At 45.2% G+C, this 14,300-nt stretch overlaps 1 protein-coding gene across 7 annotated transcripts in view; it reads right to left on the bottom strand.

Annotated features, from left to right (window-relative positions):
* Positions 1 to 14,300, bottom strand: part of FGGY (FGGY carbohydrate kinase domain containing) — a 375,878-nt gene that overhangs the window by 130,047 nt on the left and 231,531 nt on the right. For all 7 annotated transcript variants that reach the window (XM_084784087.1, XM_084784089.1, XM_084784093.1 and 4 more), the window contains exon 9: positions 2,519 to 2,626. In XM_084784087.1, the coding sequence (XP_084640213.1) occupies positions 2,519 to 2,626 (108 nt within the window). The remainder of the gene's footprint in view (positions 1 to 2,518; positions 2,627 to 14,300) is intronic.

Here is a 14,300-nt window from a genome sequence, read left to right as displayed (position 1 = left end):
TCTCTGCCTCACTAATAAAAGTCAAGTCCAATTAAGACAGAGAAGAGCAGATGGAGGGTGAATGGGCAGCCCCACTGACTGCTTAGAGTGATATGCTGGCAAAATGTCTCCAAAAAGCAAGTTTCTGTGCAGCTATTCTGGCAAATCAGCAAGCTCAGAGCAGTGCTTGCTGGGCACTGTGTGGTTCAACTAAAGTCAGTCTCTCATGGGAAAGCAATGTGTGCCTTTCAAATAAGTAACAGCTATCAGAGAAATAAAATCTGTGAGATAAGTTGAGTCTAATTATATATTAATTTTGTTCATTGATAATTTCTGATATGTATATAATGCATTCTGGTTACTCTGTCTACCCATGCTGTTTTATGCCCCCTCTACTCCTCTCAACCTTGCCTCTTCCCTAGCTGTCCCATTTCCAGATCCATGACATTTGGACTCATAACAAGAGTCATCTGTGTCACCAGTGGATTCAAATTATCACTTGGAGCCCGATGGGGTCACTAGTAAGTACATAACTGAAGGCCATGGTTTTCCCTCTCCCTGAGACTTTGCAGCAAACAGATGAGGGCACCCTTAGCCCTTCCTCTATCTAAGTCTTGGCTCCTGATGGATGCATCCATGTGCAGACAACCACATCCAGTGAGAGTTCATGACTGCTATTGTATAGAGCCCGGAAGCAAGGCTTTTTACAGCCCTTCCTTCCTGACTTATGTCCTTTCCACTTGGTCTTTCTCAATGTTCACTGTGCCCCAAATAGGATGGTAAAAATATTTTGCTTAGGGTGGAGCATGCAGCTCTGTTACTCTCAGCACCTTGTATGGCCCTGGGTCTCTGCATCCATTGCAGCAATGTGAGTCTAATTCTTAGTCAAGTGAAACTGCAAGGGCCCCAGAGCCTGAAAAGATACAGTGCTCTTCACCTCTGAACAGACTCTCCAGCCCCATAGACTAGCATACTTCTAAGTTGAACTGTTTTTTTTTTTTAAATTATGATATTAACTTCAGATCTTGGGGACAGGAGGAAAGGTTATGTTTAAACAGTGATATGTTGAGAAGAAATGGATCGTGCTAGTTTTTGTTGCCATCTCAACACAATCTAGTATCATCTAAAATGTAGCCTTGACCAGATTCACCAGTGGCAATATCCGTGACAGACTGTCTTTCCTGATGATTGATGTGGGAGGGCCCGGCCCACTGTGGGCGTCAGCCTCCTTACGCAGGTGGAGCGGAGCTGGCTAAGAAAGCTGTCTGGCAAAGACTGATGGTGCAAGCCAGCGAGCAGTACTCCACTACGGTCTACGCTTCCAGTTCCTGACCTCAGGTTCCTGCCTTGATCTCACTTCCCTTAGCCATAGACTGTTTCCTGAAAGTGTAAAGCTGACATGAGTAGTTGGTTTTTATCACAGTATTTAAACACAGCAACAAAAACCAAACCAGAAAGTGTGTTTACGGTGCCTTGAGATGTGGTCCGTGCTCTGCTCTCTAGCTTTTATTGTGAGCCGTTTTTTAAAAGAACAATTTATACCACACAGATATTTGGGACTAACTGTGCTCATCCTCAAATATGCAAGTGCTTTCCACTTTCACGTCCTCTCATGTGAACTCCCTCCCTGGTTATCATTTATCGCCTTTGGCTCAGTACAAACGACTTCTCCCTACAAAGAATTCCCAGCCTAGCACAGAGCCTGCTAACACCACTCATTCCACTTTTATGGATCTTCTGTCTTCCCTCTTAAACAATTCCAACAGCTCAACACATTTCTAATAAAAACCTCCTCTGGATGAAGAGCCAGGCTGGATATGAAAAGAATCATTGTATGGCTCTTGCTTTATGGAACTGATAGTGTTCTAAACAGCAGGATAGAAGGTGAGTTAGAATACTTATAACCATTGCTGGAATATTCCCCGTAATGTTCTTATATAACAGATAGACACATAGAGACACATCTACTTGAGCAAATTCTCAGTGGTTTTCATCCTTATTCCCATGGATCATCCCGAGAGAGGCTGACCTTGAACTTAAACTAAATTAGCTATAGTTATATCTTAGATAACAGGTAAATCGTCAAGATAGTAAGTAATTCAAGACAGGGTACAGGAGAATCAACCACAAATGGACAGAGGAATAGAAATATATGAGTCTCTGGGAACTTGTGTGTAGGAGCTCTTTACAACCTAGCCTAAAAGAGACAGTCCTCAGAGGATATGAGTGTCCAGAAAAGTATCTGGATTGGTTTGCTGAATTGTCCCAAGGACTCCAGGGAACCATAGAGTGAATGACAGCAGGTAACAGTGCCATCTCAAAAGACCAACAAGGGATGGTCAGGTGAGAGAGAGGGCTGGTCACGGCAGCTTAGGCAGCACCCATTCATTTAGCTAATGCACACCACACACTGCAGGTACTTACGGTTATGCTCTGTGCTGACTTCTGAGTTGTCACTGTGCCAGCCACTAGGTGTGTGGGTGATATGACAAGATGGTATGGTAACACTCACAACCCTTTGGAGAAAATACCAACTTACCAATTTTCCTGTCACACTCTGTCCACCTTCATTCAGCCAGAAGCCAGGGACCATGGCTGAGAAATAAGGTCCCCAGACACCCGGCACAAAAATTGGATCTTTGCTGATCTGAAAGAAAAAGAACAGTGTGTGTGAAACTCACCCTCAAGGGTAGAAGGAACTTTATTATCCTACCACCAGGGAATCCAGCTTCTTATTAAGTATTTTTTTTTTTATGGCAGAGAAGTTACCGTCTCCTAAGGAAGGACGTGGCTCTATCTGTAGACCTCTTACTGATCAATTCATCCAGCTATCAAGGCAGCAAAAGTGATCATTTTGGACAGGTGCTGGCTGGCAAAGATCTTCCACACTAGCTTCCCCTGTGACAGGAATAACTGGTCCCCATTCTTCCCCTTCCTGCATCTGCAGGAGAAGACAGCTTAGATCAGCCCCATCAGGTCAGCTACCCATAACCTGGGAGCCGAAATCTAAGGCTTCCTGATTCTCACAAGTGATCTTGTCAAAACAAAGCACGAGATGCAAATTTATATCCTTTTCAGCCTGGTTTGATGAAATTAAAAGGCCAACTCTGCATCCTTGACAGTATGAGTCCATGAGAGCAAGCCATCCATAGGCAATCAATTTAAATGGCTACACTTTGGTTTTTACAATCTTAATGGACAGCCAATGAGGAAAAGGCCAACACGCTTGATTCTTTCATGTTATAAACTGTGCTGCAGCCACTCACAGCCAGCTTTCCATCACTTACGTTAGGCTAAAGTCTTGCTGATCACATGAGGCTTTTATGACAATAAACTTTCCCCTTCATTTGTTATATTCTGCTTTGGACATGTGGAGAGGTAGAGCAATGGATTCCTAGAAAACGGCTTACCCTGAAAAGACTAGCAGGAATTAGTTAGCTAGACAATGGGAAACAGGCTACCCGTGAAAAAAGTCCAGAGGGTGAGAGGCGCTCTCAAGTTCAAGATTCAGCAATATTATTGTAGCAGACTATTGTGGTCCTTTAGTGAAATGGAAGTGTGTAAAAAAAAGGAGCCAGGACAGGAGGAGCTGGGCCGCCTAGTCACTCAGCTGCAATGCCTGTCTCTCCGCTACCAGCCAAAACAGTTGCTGGAGGCAGATGCGTGGATGCGGCAACGTTCCTCAGAGAGTGGAAGCAGGCCTTGGGGGGGCACCCAGTGTCTATGCAGCATGTCACAAGGAATAGGATCTAGCCGTTCACTCAGCTTGGAGCTACGCTAAGCTCGTGAGATAGAGAAGAAAACTGAGCACTCGTAACTCTGGCCTCCTTTCCCTCACCTTGTATCATTAGCCTGGAGACAGCCTGTAATCACCTCAGTGCCGACTATGCTGGTGCCTTCTCCCCTGCACCGCTCACTCCTCACATCAGTGGGTCTTCTGACCTCCAAATGTGAAAGAAGCAAAGAAAGTTGAAGAAAAGAAAGGAAAAGAAACTGTCAAGGAAGGGGACCATTATGGAAAAAAAGGAGAGAGAGAGAGAAAGAAAGGGACATTTAACACCTAAAATAGAAACAATAATTTTAGTGTGGAAGAGACACATTTCTACAAGAAAAGAGTTCAATTTCCCCAGTTATAATCACTCACATTGTTTCTCCAGATGTTTCCTGAAATCTACTGAGGCCCACATGTGGAGCAGGTACTGGAGAAAAAGGAGAGCAGAGTGTGTGTTCTCATGAGTCACACTGTTTCAAAGAAGGAGAAGGCCAGAATGGCCACTCACTCAGGTAACAGCAGGGGTTACAGTCTGTTAGAACTAAAATTCCTGGGTCATAAGAACTCCAATCTTTGTATTGCTTCGCTGAGACAATTGTTTTGCTGCCTTCAAAACAAGCAGCGATCAAATTCTCACACAGGGTGGGACCGTAAAGTGATGAGGGAGCGAAGGAAGCTGACAGGAGTTCCAAGTGTGCAAAAGCGAGGGTCTAGCCTCCCAGAGGAGGCTGCGTGTGAATTAGGAGGAAAGCCACAGGGAGTGCACTCAGACAGGTGTGTCTGTGTGCAGTCTGTGAAAGAGATGTGAGCCACAGTGAGCACACGCTAACCAACACTCAATTTCTTCACTCTGTCTTTTCCCAATGAAGGTTTTATTCCGCACTAACCTTAGGTACTCATGCTATGAACAGACTCACAGAATGCATTTGGGTGAGTAAGAAAGTCCTCATTCATAGTCCAACATTTCAAATGTTGAGTGGACGCTGACCAAGGCCGACTCATCTCTTTTTGTGAACGCTTAGCTCCGTCTGATGCACTACAGCAGGGAGGGTCTATACTTTGTGTATGGTCAAACAGCTGGTAAATGGCTGAGGTAGGATTTGATCTAAGCCAGAGTGGACTTCAAACCCTTGGACATACTTTTCATTTTCACACAGGTGGCTTAGGAAGGCTATTCATTGCTCTAGTGAGAGTTTTTTTTTCTTCTGCTGTGATAAAACACCTAACAAAAACAACCTAGAGAGGAAAGGGTTTGTTTCAGCTTACCTGTTTCTATCAAAGTTCATCATAAAGGTAAGTAAGGGCTGGAACCTGGAGGCTGAGGCAGAGGCCTTAGAGGATCACTGCTTACTGTCCTGCCCACTCATTGCTTATTCACGCTGCTTTGCTGTATCATCCGGACTACACGCCTAAGGATGGCACCACCCATGGTGAGCTGGGCTCTCCAACATCAATCATCAATCAAGAAAATGCCCTACAAATGTGCCTTTAGGCCAATCCTATGTAGTCACCCTATTTCTTTGGATAAGTGTCCTTCCCAGATGACCCCAACGTGTGTCAAGCTCACAGAAATACTAGCCACAACATGCATCACTTCCTGCCTCCCAACCCAGCCCCACCATTTAAAGATGGGATTATGCTACTGCGGCAGGACTTCGCTGAGAGACTGGCTCTGCCACTCACAGGTGTCCAGTGGAGGCTTGATTTGGTTTGGTCTTGGGAGATGGTTTGGGATGGCTCTGTTTGTGATCTCTCCTTGGGCACAACACATGCTTCTCATCAGACATTCCTAGTAAAGTAAGGAAACAAAGTGTGCTTCCCACCGCTTCCAGCCCTGTGTTCTCAGGGGCAAGAGCTACAGTTTGTTTTGAGGGAGGAAAATGCACATCTGTATATTTATGTGTTCTTTAATCCTTCACAGCAAGCATAAATATTTGAAATTTTTTTTGTGAAAGCTCCTTCCATGCTGATTGCTGTCTTGGCTTGGGGGTTGCTCAGTGAGGAGGGAGGTCATTTCCCACACGAATGACAGGTGTCCATGCTGGATTCTAATTTCCCCGTCCTAATGGTGCTGCTGGCAACAACACAGCAGCCCAGCCTGGGGACTTGGTACAGGGCCTTACTCTGGTATACATGACTCACTTCTTATAACTTTGAGGAAGACTCAGCTATTACTGCAATTATATATATGTATAAACTGAGGCAGAAATTGTCAAATAACACGTGCCCAACATTATGAAACTAGAAAGTAGTCACCTCAAACCCTCTGAAGCCGTGGTTCTCAGCCTTCCTAATGCTGTGACCCTTTTAATGCAGTTCCTCATGTTGTAGTGACGCCTAACCATAAAATTATTTTTGTTACTATTTCACATCTGTAATTTTGCTATTGTTATGAATAATAATGTAAATATATTTTGGAGCTAGAGGTTTATCAAAGGCTTGTGAGGCACAGGTTGAGAACTGCTGAAGATTTCATAGTGCTTCTGATAAATTAAGATCTTGTTCCATTGTCACCATTGTTTCTTTGGACTCAATCACTTGAAGGATAGGAAGTAGGCACCACCCAAGCCAAGAGACTTACTTAACGTACACAGTACAGTGTGTGCTGAAGACAAGTAAGCTAGGATGTGTGTATATATAAATGTGTGTGTGTGAAATATGTGTGTACTTTAAATACACACACACACACACACACACACACACACACACACACACACACACGCAAGCACGCACACACACACACGTATTTAGCTCACCTGGCCTGGAATTTAAGCTGGCCCAGTCTCACAGCCTGTGAGTGGACTACCTGAAACGGCAGGATTCTTCTGCTTCAGCCCCTCCCAGACAATGGGATTGCAGCATTGAGTACACGCCTGCCTGGAGTTATATGATCTTGTTTCCCAAAGACTTTTGCCAAATGTTCCCTGCTATAGTTGTACACAGCAGAGAGAGCACAGGTCAGGACAAGGCCTCATCTTGATTATATTCCTCATTCTGCCACACTGTAGGCAAATTATCCTCTTCTGACCCTGAGTCTCCTTGATTTCAAAATGGAAGGACTATTGTTAAACTCTACAAGAATGGAAGACATTTGTCAACATTAAATTTTGTTACAAGACACAGCTTATCCTTGTAAAACCCCAAAATCAATGTTAGTTCTCTTTGAACTGAGGCCTTGTGTGATGGACTAACAGGAGACAACTACAAAACCACCACAAAGGTGCTCTTCTTTTACTCAGTGTTGTTAGTAATGCTGCTGAACATGAGATGAGAGCAAAACATTGTATTTTCAAAGGCTAGGCCTAGAAGGCTTCTTATTATGGCATGTGTCCAAAACAAGAATCAAAGCGAACTCAGCAAGCTAGAGTACTTAAAGCACAACCCAATAGGCTATCAGTTAATAGTTACTCTCAGTGATATAGCCAGCTTTTGGGGGAGTTATTTATTTATTTATCTCGCTCAGAAGACTGGCAATATTTTCTTGCACAACCTAGGTGCAGGCACAAAGGTATTCATTTCAGTATTAGTGTTAAGACTGAACTTAAACATTTGATAGACGTGTTAATCATGCATGTTCTACAAATGCCCCATACACCTTTGATTGTATACTATATTATCACACAATATTTATGACAGTCTGAGAGAGGCATAATTATATCACTACACCTAAGATCATAAATGAAGTCTAAGCTGAGAAGGTCAAGTAGCTAGAACAGACGTCACTCCAGTATGCTTGTTAGAAACTCCCCACCTAGTTCCCTCTCTCAGCACTATGCCCCTCACTGTAAGATGCCAAGAGTAGAGATGCTTTCCTCTTTGAGGTTTTCTAAGATTCCACAAAGTTGAGTCACTCCACCCCAGCTGGTCACACGGTACACAACAGTGAGATGTTTCAATAGACTATGCCCTCACATGGCCAGAGTTCATGGGACTGTATCAGTTTGTCTGTTGGGGCTTCTCCAAGTACCGACTTATTCTGTCACCCAAATAATTTGCTAGCAAGATTATTGCTATTATTTAAAAAAAAAACCTGTTAACTTTATAGGCTGCATTTACTGACTACTATCTCAGACTATTATCTCAGATATTAGCTGGTTAAGACCTTAGCAATTATTTTTTGGGTGCACACTGAATTTAGACTACTGTTTACAATATGAGAAGATAGGGACAGCTGGGCTTCAGAGCAATGCTGTGTCCAAGTCTCGGTTCTCAAGAAGATTATAGTTTCATGGAGGCTGTAGGTTCAGGATAGGCTGGGCCTGGTGAACACTTGCGAGGATACAGGCTTCTCCACACTTTGAATTTGCCTCTGAGCACGTCCAATCAAACACACTGAACATAATTACAATCTGAGATGCACTAGGTACATAAGCAGACTCCTACCAGGATCAGCAATGATGGGCTGGGGTCAGAAGCCGCATTCCAAGTGTTCTGGCCACTAGTCATGTCTGCTCAAGCTGGCTCTAGGTGAGGATGCCAGTGGCCCAGCTTCATCTCAGACTATGTGCCTACTGGCTGGATTAGCCAGAATGACAAAGCCCAGACGCCTGCTCACAGCTCTTCGGGGGAGAGGTGACTGGCTGGGAGCAGGGAGCTACCTCAGCCCCCTCTGTTCTTTCTCAGCCCATCACCCTGAGGCTGGTCTGGCCGAAACCTCTGGCAGGACAGGAGGCAGGCTCCAGGCGCCAGCAGTCCTAGGAGGGAACAGGAGGCTCTCTTGGACTGTCTGTCGCCAGGTTGGGGTTTTTAGAGAGTAGCAGGAGGCCTGTGTGGGGCTGGGTATTTCCACGGTCATGTCTTCCTCCAAATGGATGGTGCTATCGTCTTACCAGAGGAAAAACACTTCTATCTCAATTTCTGCCAAGCTCCTGATGACTAATTATCGTGTGTGCGCGCGCGCGCACACACACACACACACACACACTTAAAAAAAGAGCTGGGAGAGATGTTTATGAGCAGAGGGTATTGGTGTTCACCTCTTGGTGTGCCTTGCTGGGGGTTGAGTTACAATGAGTTACTAGTGTGCCCGTCTCTCCCACAAACCAGTTAAGGTAAAAGCAGCTGCTATCTTCGAGGCAGTGAGTGCTGATAGAGTAATATGAGCACAGCCATTGGGGTTAGAGAAACAGCTAGAGGCAATTCTGACGAGGCCACTGGCTGGCCCTGTGATTCTGCATCTTTCTAAGTGGAAATCATAAACACCAGGAACCGCGTGCAAGACCTGTGTGGTACAGCGGGCACCGCGATGCTGCGGACCATTGGGCTCTTAACTCGGCAGCAGCAGGTGGTTGCCTTCCACCCCTTGACATAGAGGAAGCATTAGTTCTCACCCAGCCCTAGGCCCGTGACCAGTCTGTCCCTTTGGTAAATCCTTCCTCCTCTCTGTGATCTTTTCGCCTGTCCCTTTTATCACCTACCTCTCCCTGGGCACATCCCTTCCAGTGAGTGGAGTGACAATTCGTATGCTGTACAGTGCCATATGTTTACCTCAAACTCAGACCCTGCTCCTGAGCCCCTCACTAATTGCATGACTTGCATGTCCAGTCGATCTGTCCAAAAGAGAATCTGCTACCCTTTCTTTCAGGGCTATTCCTACTCTGCTCTTTCTCAAGACCCCTGTCTTAACTGGCTCACTTTTCATCTGCCCACAAGTCATTCTGTTTTTCTGTCTGCTCAGTTCCCAAGCACAGTCCGTCCTCCACTGCAGCCAGCTGCCTTGGTATTATCCCCCATGCTTTCTTGTACTATGTCAACAGTGACTAATGGGATTTCCTCACCTCAGTGGATTTTTCTCCTCTCCTCCACCCTCTGCACCCCCACCCAGCCCAAATTCCATATGTCCAGCAAGTGACCTTTCTAAAACAAAACCCCAATTGTATTGTTACTTAATATTGATCCATGATGAATGACACACTTTCTGATCTGGCTTTTTCTCTATTTGTCAGAGTTAATCCCAATAAATATTATTGTTTCCTAATTCTTATCCCTGTCATGGTTAAGCTTTATTGTAGACCAAGGCCTGTGTTTATTGAACAACTTGAAATTTCCCCCCAGTGAGCCACCTTCTTTTTCATATCTGATGCTTCATAATTTTACCCTAGACTGAAAGGCTGTATGTCCACCTGAGACTCAGATCAGGAACTTTGGGGATGGCTCGGAGGTTAAGAACAATAATGTTTCTTTCAGAGGACCCAAGTTTCATTCCTAGCACACGGATGGCTCAACACTGCCTGCAAGTCCAGCTGGGGGATTCCGTCCCCTTGTCTGTATCCTGCCTGTAGCTGCACTCAAGTAAACCCACCAGAACCAGAAATAAAGGCTCAGCTCAATATTGTCATCCTCTGGTTCTACCAAATCTGGACACCTACTTCCTCCCTAACAACTTAGGGAATGTTCTTGCCCACATCTTCCCTTAACTCTGCATTTCTTATATTGTAGGCTGTTATATATATATAAGTATATGCATCTACGAATACATTTTAAAATATGTATTAAAACACATTGTAAATTAAATTACTACAAACATTCAGGACCTGGTTATTATTTCAGTAACATGGCAGTGCCCCTGAAATTAAGAGCAATGATAGATGATAAAATATAAAATTGGCCCAAGTGTTATGACAGGGTATAATTCAGTGGTACAATAATTGCCTAGCACATACCAGGCTCTGACCGAGCTCCAGAGCACCAGGGTAGGGTGAGGAGAACATGTGCAACAGCCTTCAAATGAGACCTGGTGCATACAGCTCAGGTTTGCCAAGCCTTTTGTGTGGATGGGGTATAAAAGGTAATAACCCTCCAATGAAGCATTTGCCCTTCCTAGAAACCCCAGACTCTTTTAGTCTGAACAAAAACAGTATCTACGAAAACGATCTCCTAGGCTCGGCAGTTTCAACATGCAGGAATGTACTGAAAATGTCTGTCAACCAACCAAACTGGCCTTGAATTTGGAATCGGGGGCGGGGTGAGGGGACGCACAGCCCAGTGTTGCCTGTGACTACTTGTCGAGTTGGACTCCGTAAGCGCTGAGTTCCTCACGCTCTATCACGTCAAGACCCACATGTAATCACAGCAGAAGCTTCAGCCGTGTGTTTCTCATTCGCTTGTACTTCTACACACCCAGAGCTGCGTTACAAGACACACCGAAGAGCTAACTTTGAAGCCATCCAAATGTTTACTCAGGTCTCCTCTGGCTACACAGGAGAAGCCATCCTGACCTCCTGTGTACAAATGTCTTTCTGGCTCTCATGAGCTCAAACCGGGTTTTCAGCTTTGAACCCTCTGAGCTGTGACTTTAAGGAAACACGAATCTTTCATGCATCTTTTCCATAGCACAAACAAATTGTTAGAAGACAGTTGCGGGGCTCCTCTGTGGGTCCGGAAAGGGAGGACAGTGCAGGAGAGGGGAGGGCAGAGAACTAAGGAGGAAGAGTCGGATGCTCTGCCTGTGCCAGATGGAGTCTTAGCTCTGCTGCTTCAATGTGAAGTTGCCAGGTGTACCTTCTCCTCTTTGTGACATTCCCCAAGAGTGAGCACAGCACTGATCGTACTAACTGCCAAGGGGTTCACCCATATAGAGACTGGCACTGCTCTTAGTGTAAGTTAGCTATTCAGAGAACCAGCTCTCTTGTGCAAACTGTAGGTAGGGTGGAAGGACACCTGGGGTAGCCTCCTAGCTGGGACTGCTCAGAAGGTGGCAAAAGAGGGAGATAATGTGCCTACTCCCCGGCCACACACACACAGTCCTCTATTACAGGGCGTTTGGCATACATCTCCTTACTTGTGATGGCCAGGCTGTGCTCCTGTGTTTCCCTTGTACCTATGTTTTTCTATGATCCCCGTGTCTAACTTTAGACACCATCTCCTGGGCGGAACGATTCACTTATTTTGTTTTAATAGTCAATGTTCTGTTTTAACTTCCTGTGAGGGTTTTTTGTTCTTGAGATCTTCATCTGAAATACAGGACTGCTATTACAAACGTGCAAGGATGAAGTGTAGCGCTGTTTAGTACAGGGTGCCTGCTTCAGCTGCTGCCTTGGGGAACTGGAGGAGTGTTGTATCACCTACATGCTGTTCAAGGTGTACTTCCTATTTATGACCTGAAATTCGTGTGAGAGTTTAATTTGGAAACTAAGGCCTGGTGCTATCTTGAGGAAAGTTCTCAAGTGAAGTGCAGTGGCTGCACTAGCTGAAGAGGGGACAGAGAGCTGGGCCACAGAGGTGGCTCTGGCGTGCTATGTGTGAGTCCTCACAGGAGGAAGCAGGGCAAGGCTCCACTCCATTAATAGCATGTTTCTGTGTTTTTGTTTTTTTTTTATTTTTGGTTTTTCAAGACAGGGTTTCTCTGTGTAGCCTTGGCTATCCTGGCCTCCCTTTTAGGCCAGGCTCACCTTGAACTCACAGAGAGCTCCTTGCCTCTGTCTCCCTGAGTGCTGGGATTACAAGAGTTCTCCACCACACCCTGCTCATTAACAGCATGTTGTATAAGGGCAAAGAGAACTTTGGTTGATTTGTAACAAGTTTTTCTTTTTAAAAAATTTTAAAATTAATTCATTCATTTTTACATCTCAATAGTTATCCCATCCCTTGTATCTTCCCACTTCTCCCTCCCTCCTGCTTTCCCCCTACTCCCCTCCCCTATGACTGTGACTGAAGGGGACCTCCTCCCCCTGTATGTGCTCATAGGGTATCATGTCTCTTCTTGGTAGCCTGCTATCCTTCCTCTGAGTGCCACCAGGGCCTCCCCATCCAGGAGACATGGTCAAATACGGGGCACCAGGGTTTGTGTGAAAGTCAGTCCCCACTCTCCACTCAACTGTGGAGTACCCTGACCATTGGCAAGATCTGGGTTGGGGTTCAATGTTTACTGCATGTATTATCCTTGGCTGGTAAGATAGGATCTCACTCTGTAGTCTTGGCTGGCCTAGAACTCACTATGTAGATCAGGCTAGTCTTGAGCTCACAGAAATCTACCTGTCTCTGTCTCTGTTATGGGATTAAATTCCTTAAATATTTTAAGAAAATTTAATAATGGCTTCTAACTTTTATAAAGAACAACTTCCTGGATGAGGCGTGAAAGCTACACTTATCCCAGGGTATAAAGAATTAGGATGCAGTTAGGAACAATTCTGGTTTAGTAAAGTGATGGTTGTAGGTTCTCCTCCATGATCCATGACTTCACTAGCCCTGGGTGGTCGGCTAGGTTTCTAGTAACACACACACACACACACACACACACACACACACACACACACACACACGGAAAAGAAGCTATGAATTTGAAAAAGAGAAAGGGTATATAGGTGGTGGAGGTGAAGAAAAGCACCAGCTCTTGTCTTTTGAACATATTCTCCCAAACAACTCACTCTGTGTCCCACATTTGACTATAAAGCTAGGCATGAAGAAGTCTGCTCCTGAGAACTCTTCCTCCAGTTCTGCCCTAACACAGAGGGTGAGGTCAAAATGGCTAGACAAGGAGAACTGAAAGCTATTTACACGGGGTAGCTCCCTCTCTGGCTGCAGAAGTGATACAGAAAAAGGTGTTTGCCCAGCACAGCTGAGATGCCAGGAAGCTCCTCATGCACATCTCCAGGTGCCCAGTCTCACATATTTGCCCCTAGCTGTAAGACCCAGATAGGCCTCAGCCTGCCATACTCATTTTGATGGAGGGAAAAAGGTTCAAAGGGTTCACTCTCAAATTCCAAGCTAACGTGTGACAACTAAGACCAAACCAGGATGCAAACAAATGCGACTCAAGGCCATTCTCTTCTGAAATGATTTGTTTGTTTGTTGTTTTTTTCTTAAGTGGTAAAACAAGAGTCGGAGACAAGGCAGACTGACATCAAGTACATCCAGCTCAGCTCTTCTGAGCTATGCGTAGATATGTACCCTGTCAATTCAATAAAGTTGTGGGATATCCTGTATCAGAAAAAGTGTGTGTGTGTTGGGGGGGGGGGAGGCATAATCAAACAACCCCTGTTATCTCCTCCCTTTTCAATATCGTCACCAGCTGTGCTCTGAGGTTAAGTAAGCCTCCACCTCCACCTCCCCCCCACTCCCCACCCTCCTACCCCACAACCCCTGTTTAAAGAGCTGTAAGTTGTTTTACATTTAAATGAGTTAAGAGAGAGAGATGGCTTGTAACACAGAGGCAGGCAGGAAGACTCAAAGGAGAAAGGGCATTGGGGGGAAGTTGATCTGGGGGTGCGCAACCCCTGACTGTACACCAGAGAAACCCCTACTAATATGTAAGGTATGCAAACAATCAGAAACAAATGAAAGGATGGCTGCAGAGTAACAGGATTCAGCTGTGGGCAATGGCCGGGAGGCGGCTTTTGTTATGAACAGATCATCTGGATGGGAAGCAGGCCTGAGCCCAACCCCTGCAGTGGGTCTCTTAGGGTATGAGAAAATCCTGGGGCCCATCTGGACTTCCTTAGGAGAAAAGAGAAGGGAAGAAAACAACTGTCAGTAAAATATACGGCATGGTCAGCCGCAGGCCGCTGAGGGTGGCTTAAATGGAAACTGCACATTATTAATTTACGTATTC

The sequence above is a fragment of the Acomys minous genome, assembly GCF_964271855.1.
Source record: "Acomys minous genome assembly, chromosome: 1".
Lineage (NCBI taxonomy): Eukaryota > Metazoa > Chordata > Mammalia > Rodentia > Muridae > Acomys > Acomys minous.
The sequence above is the reverse complement of the archived record's forward strand: the minus strand, read 5'-3'. Positions and strand labels throughout refer to the sequence as shown.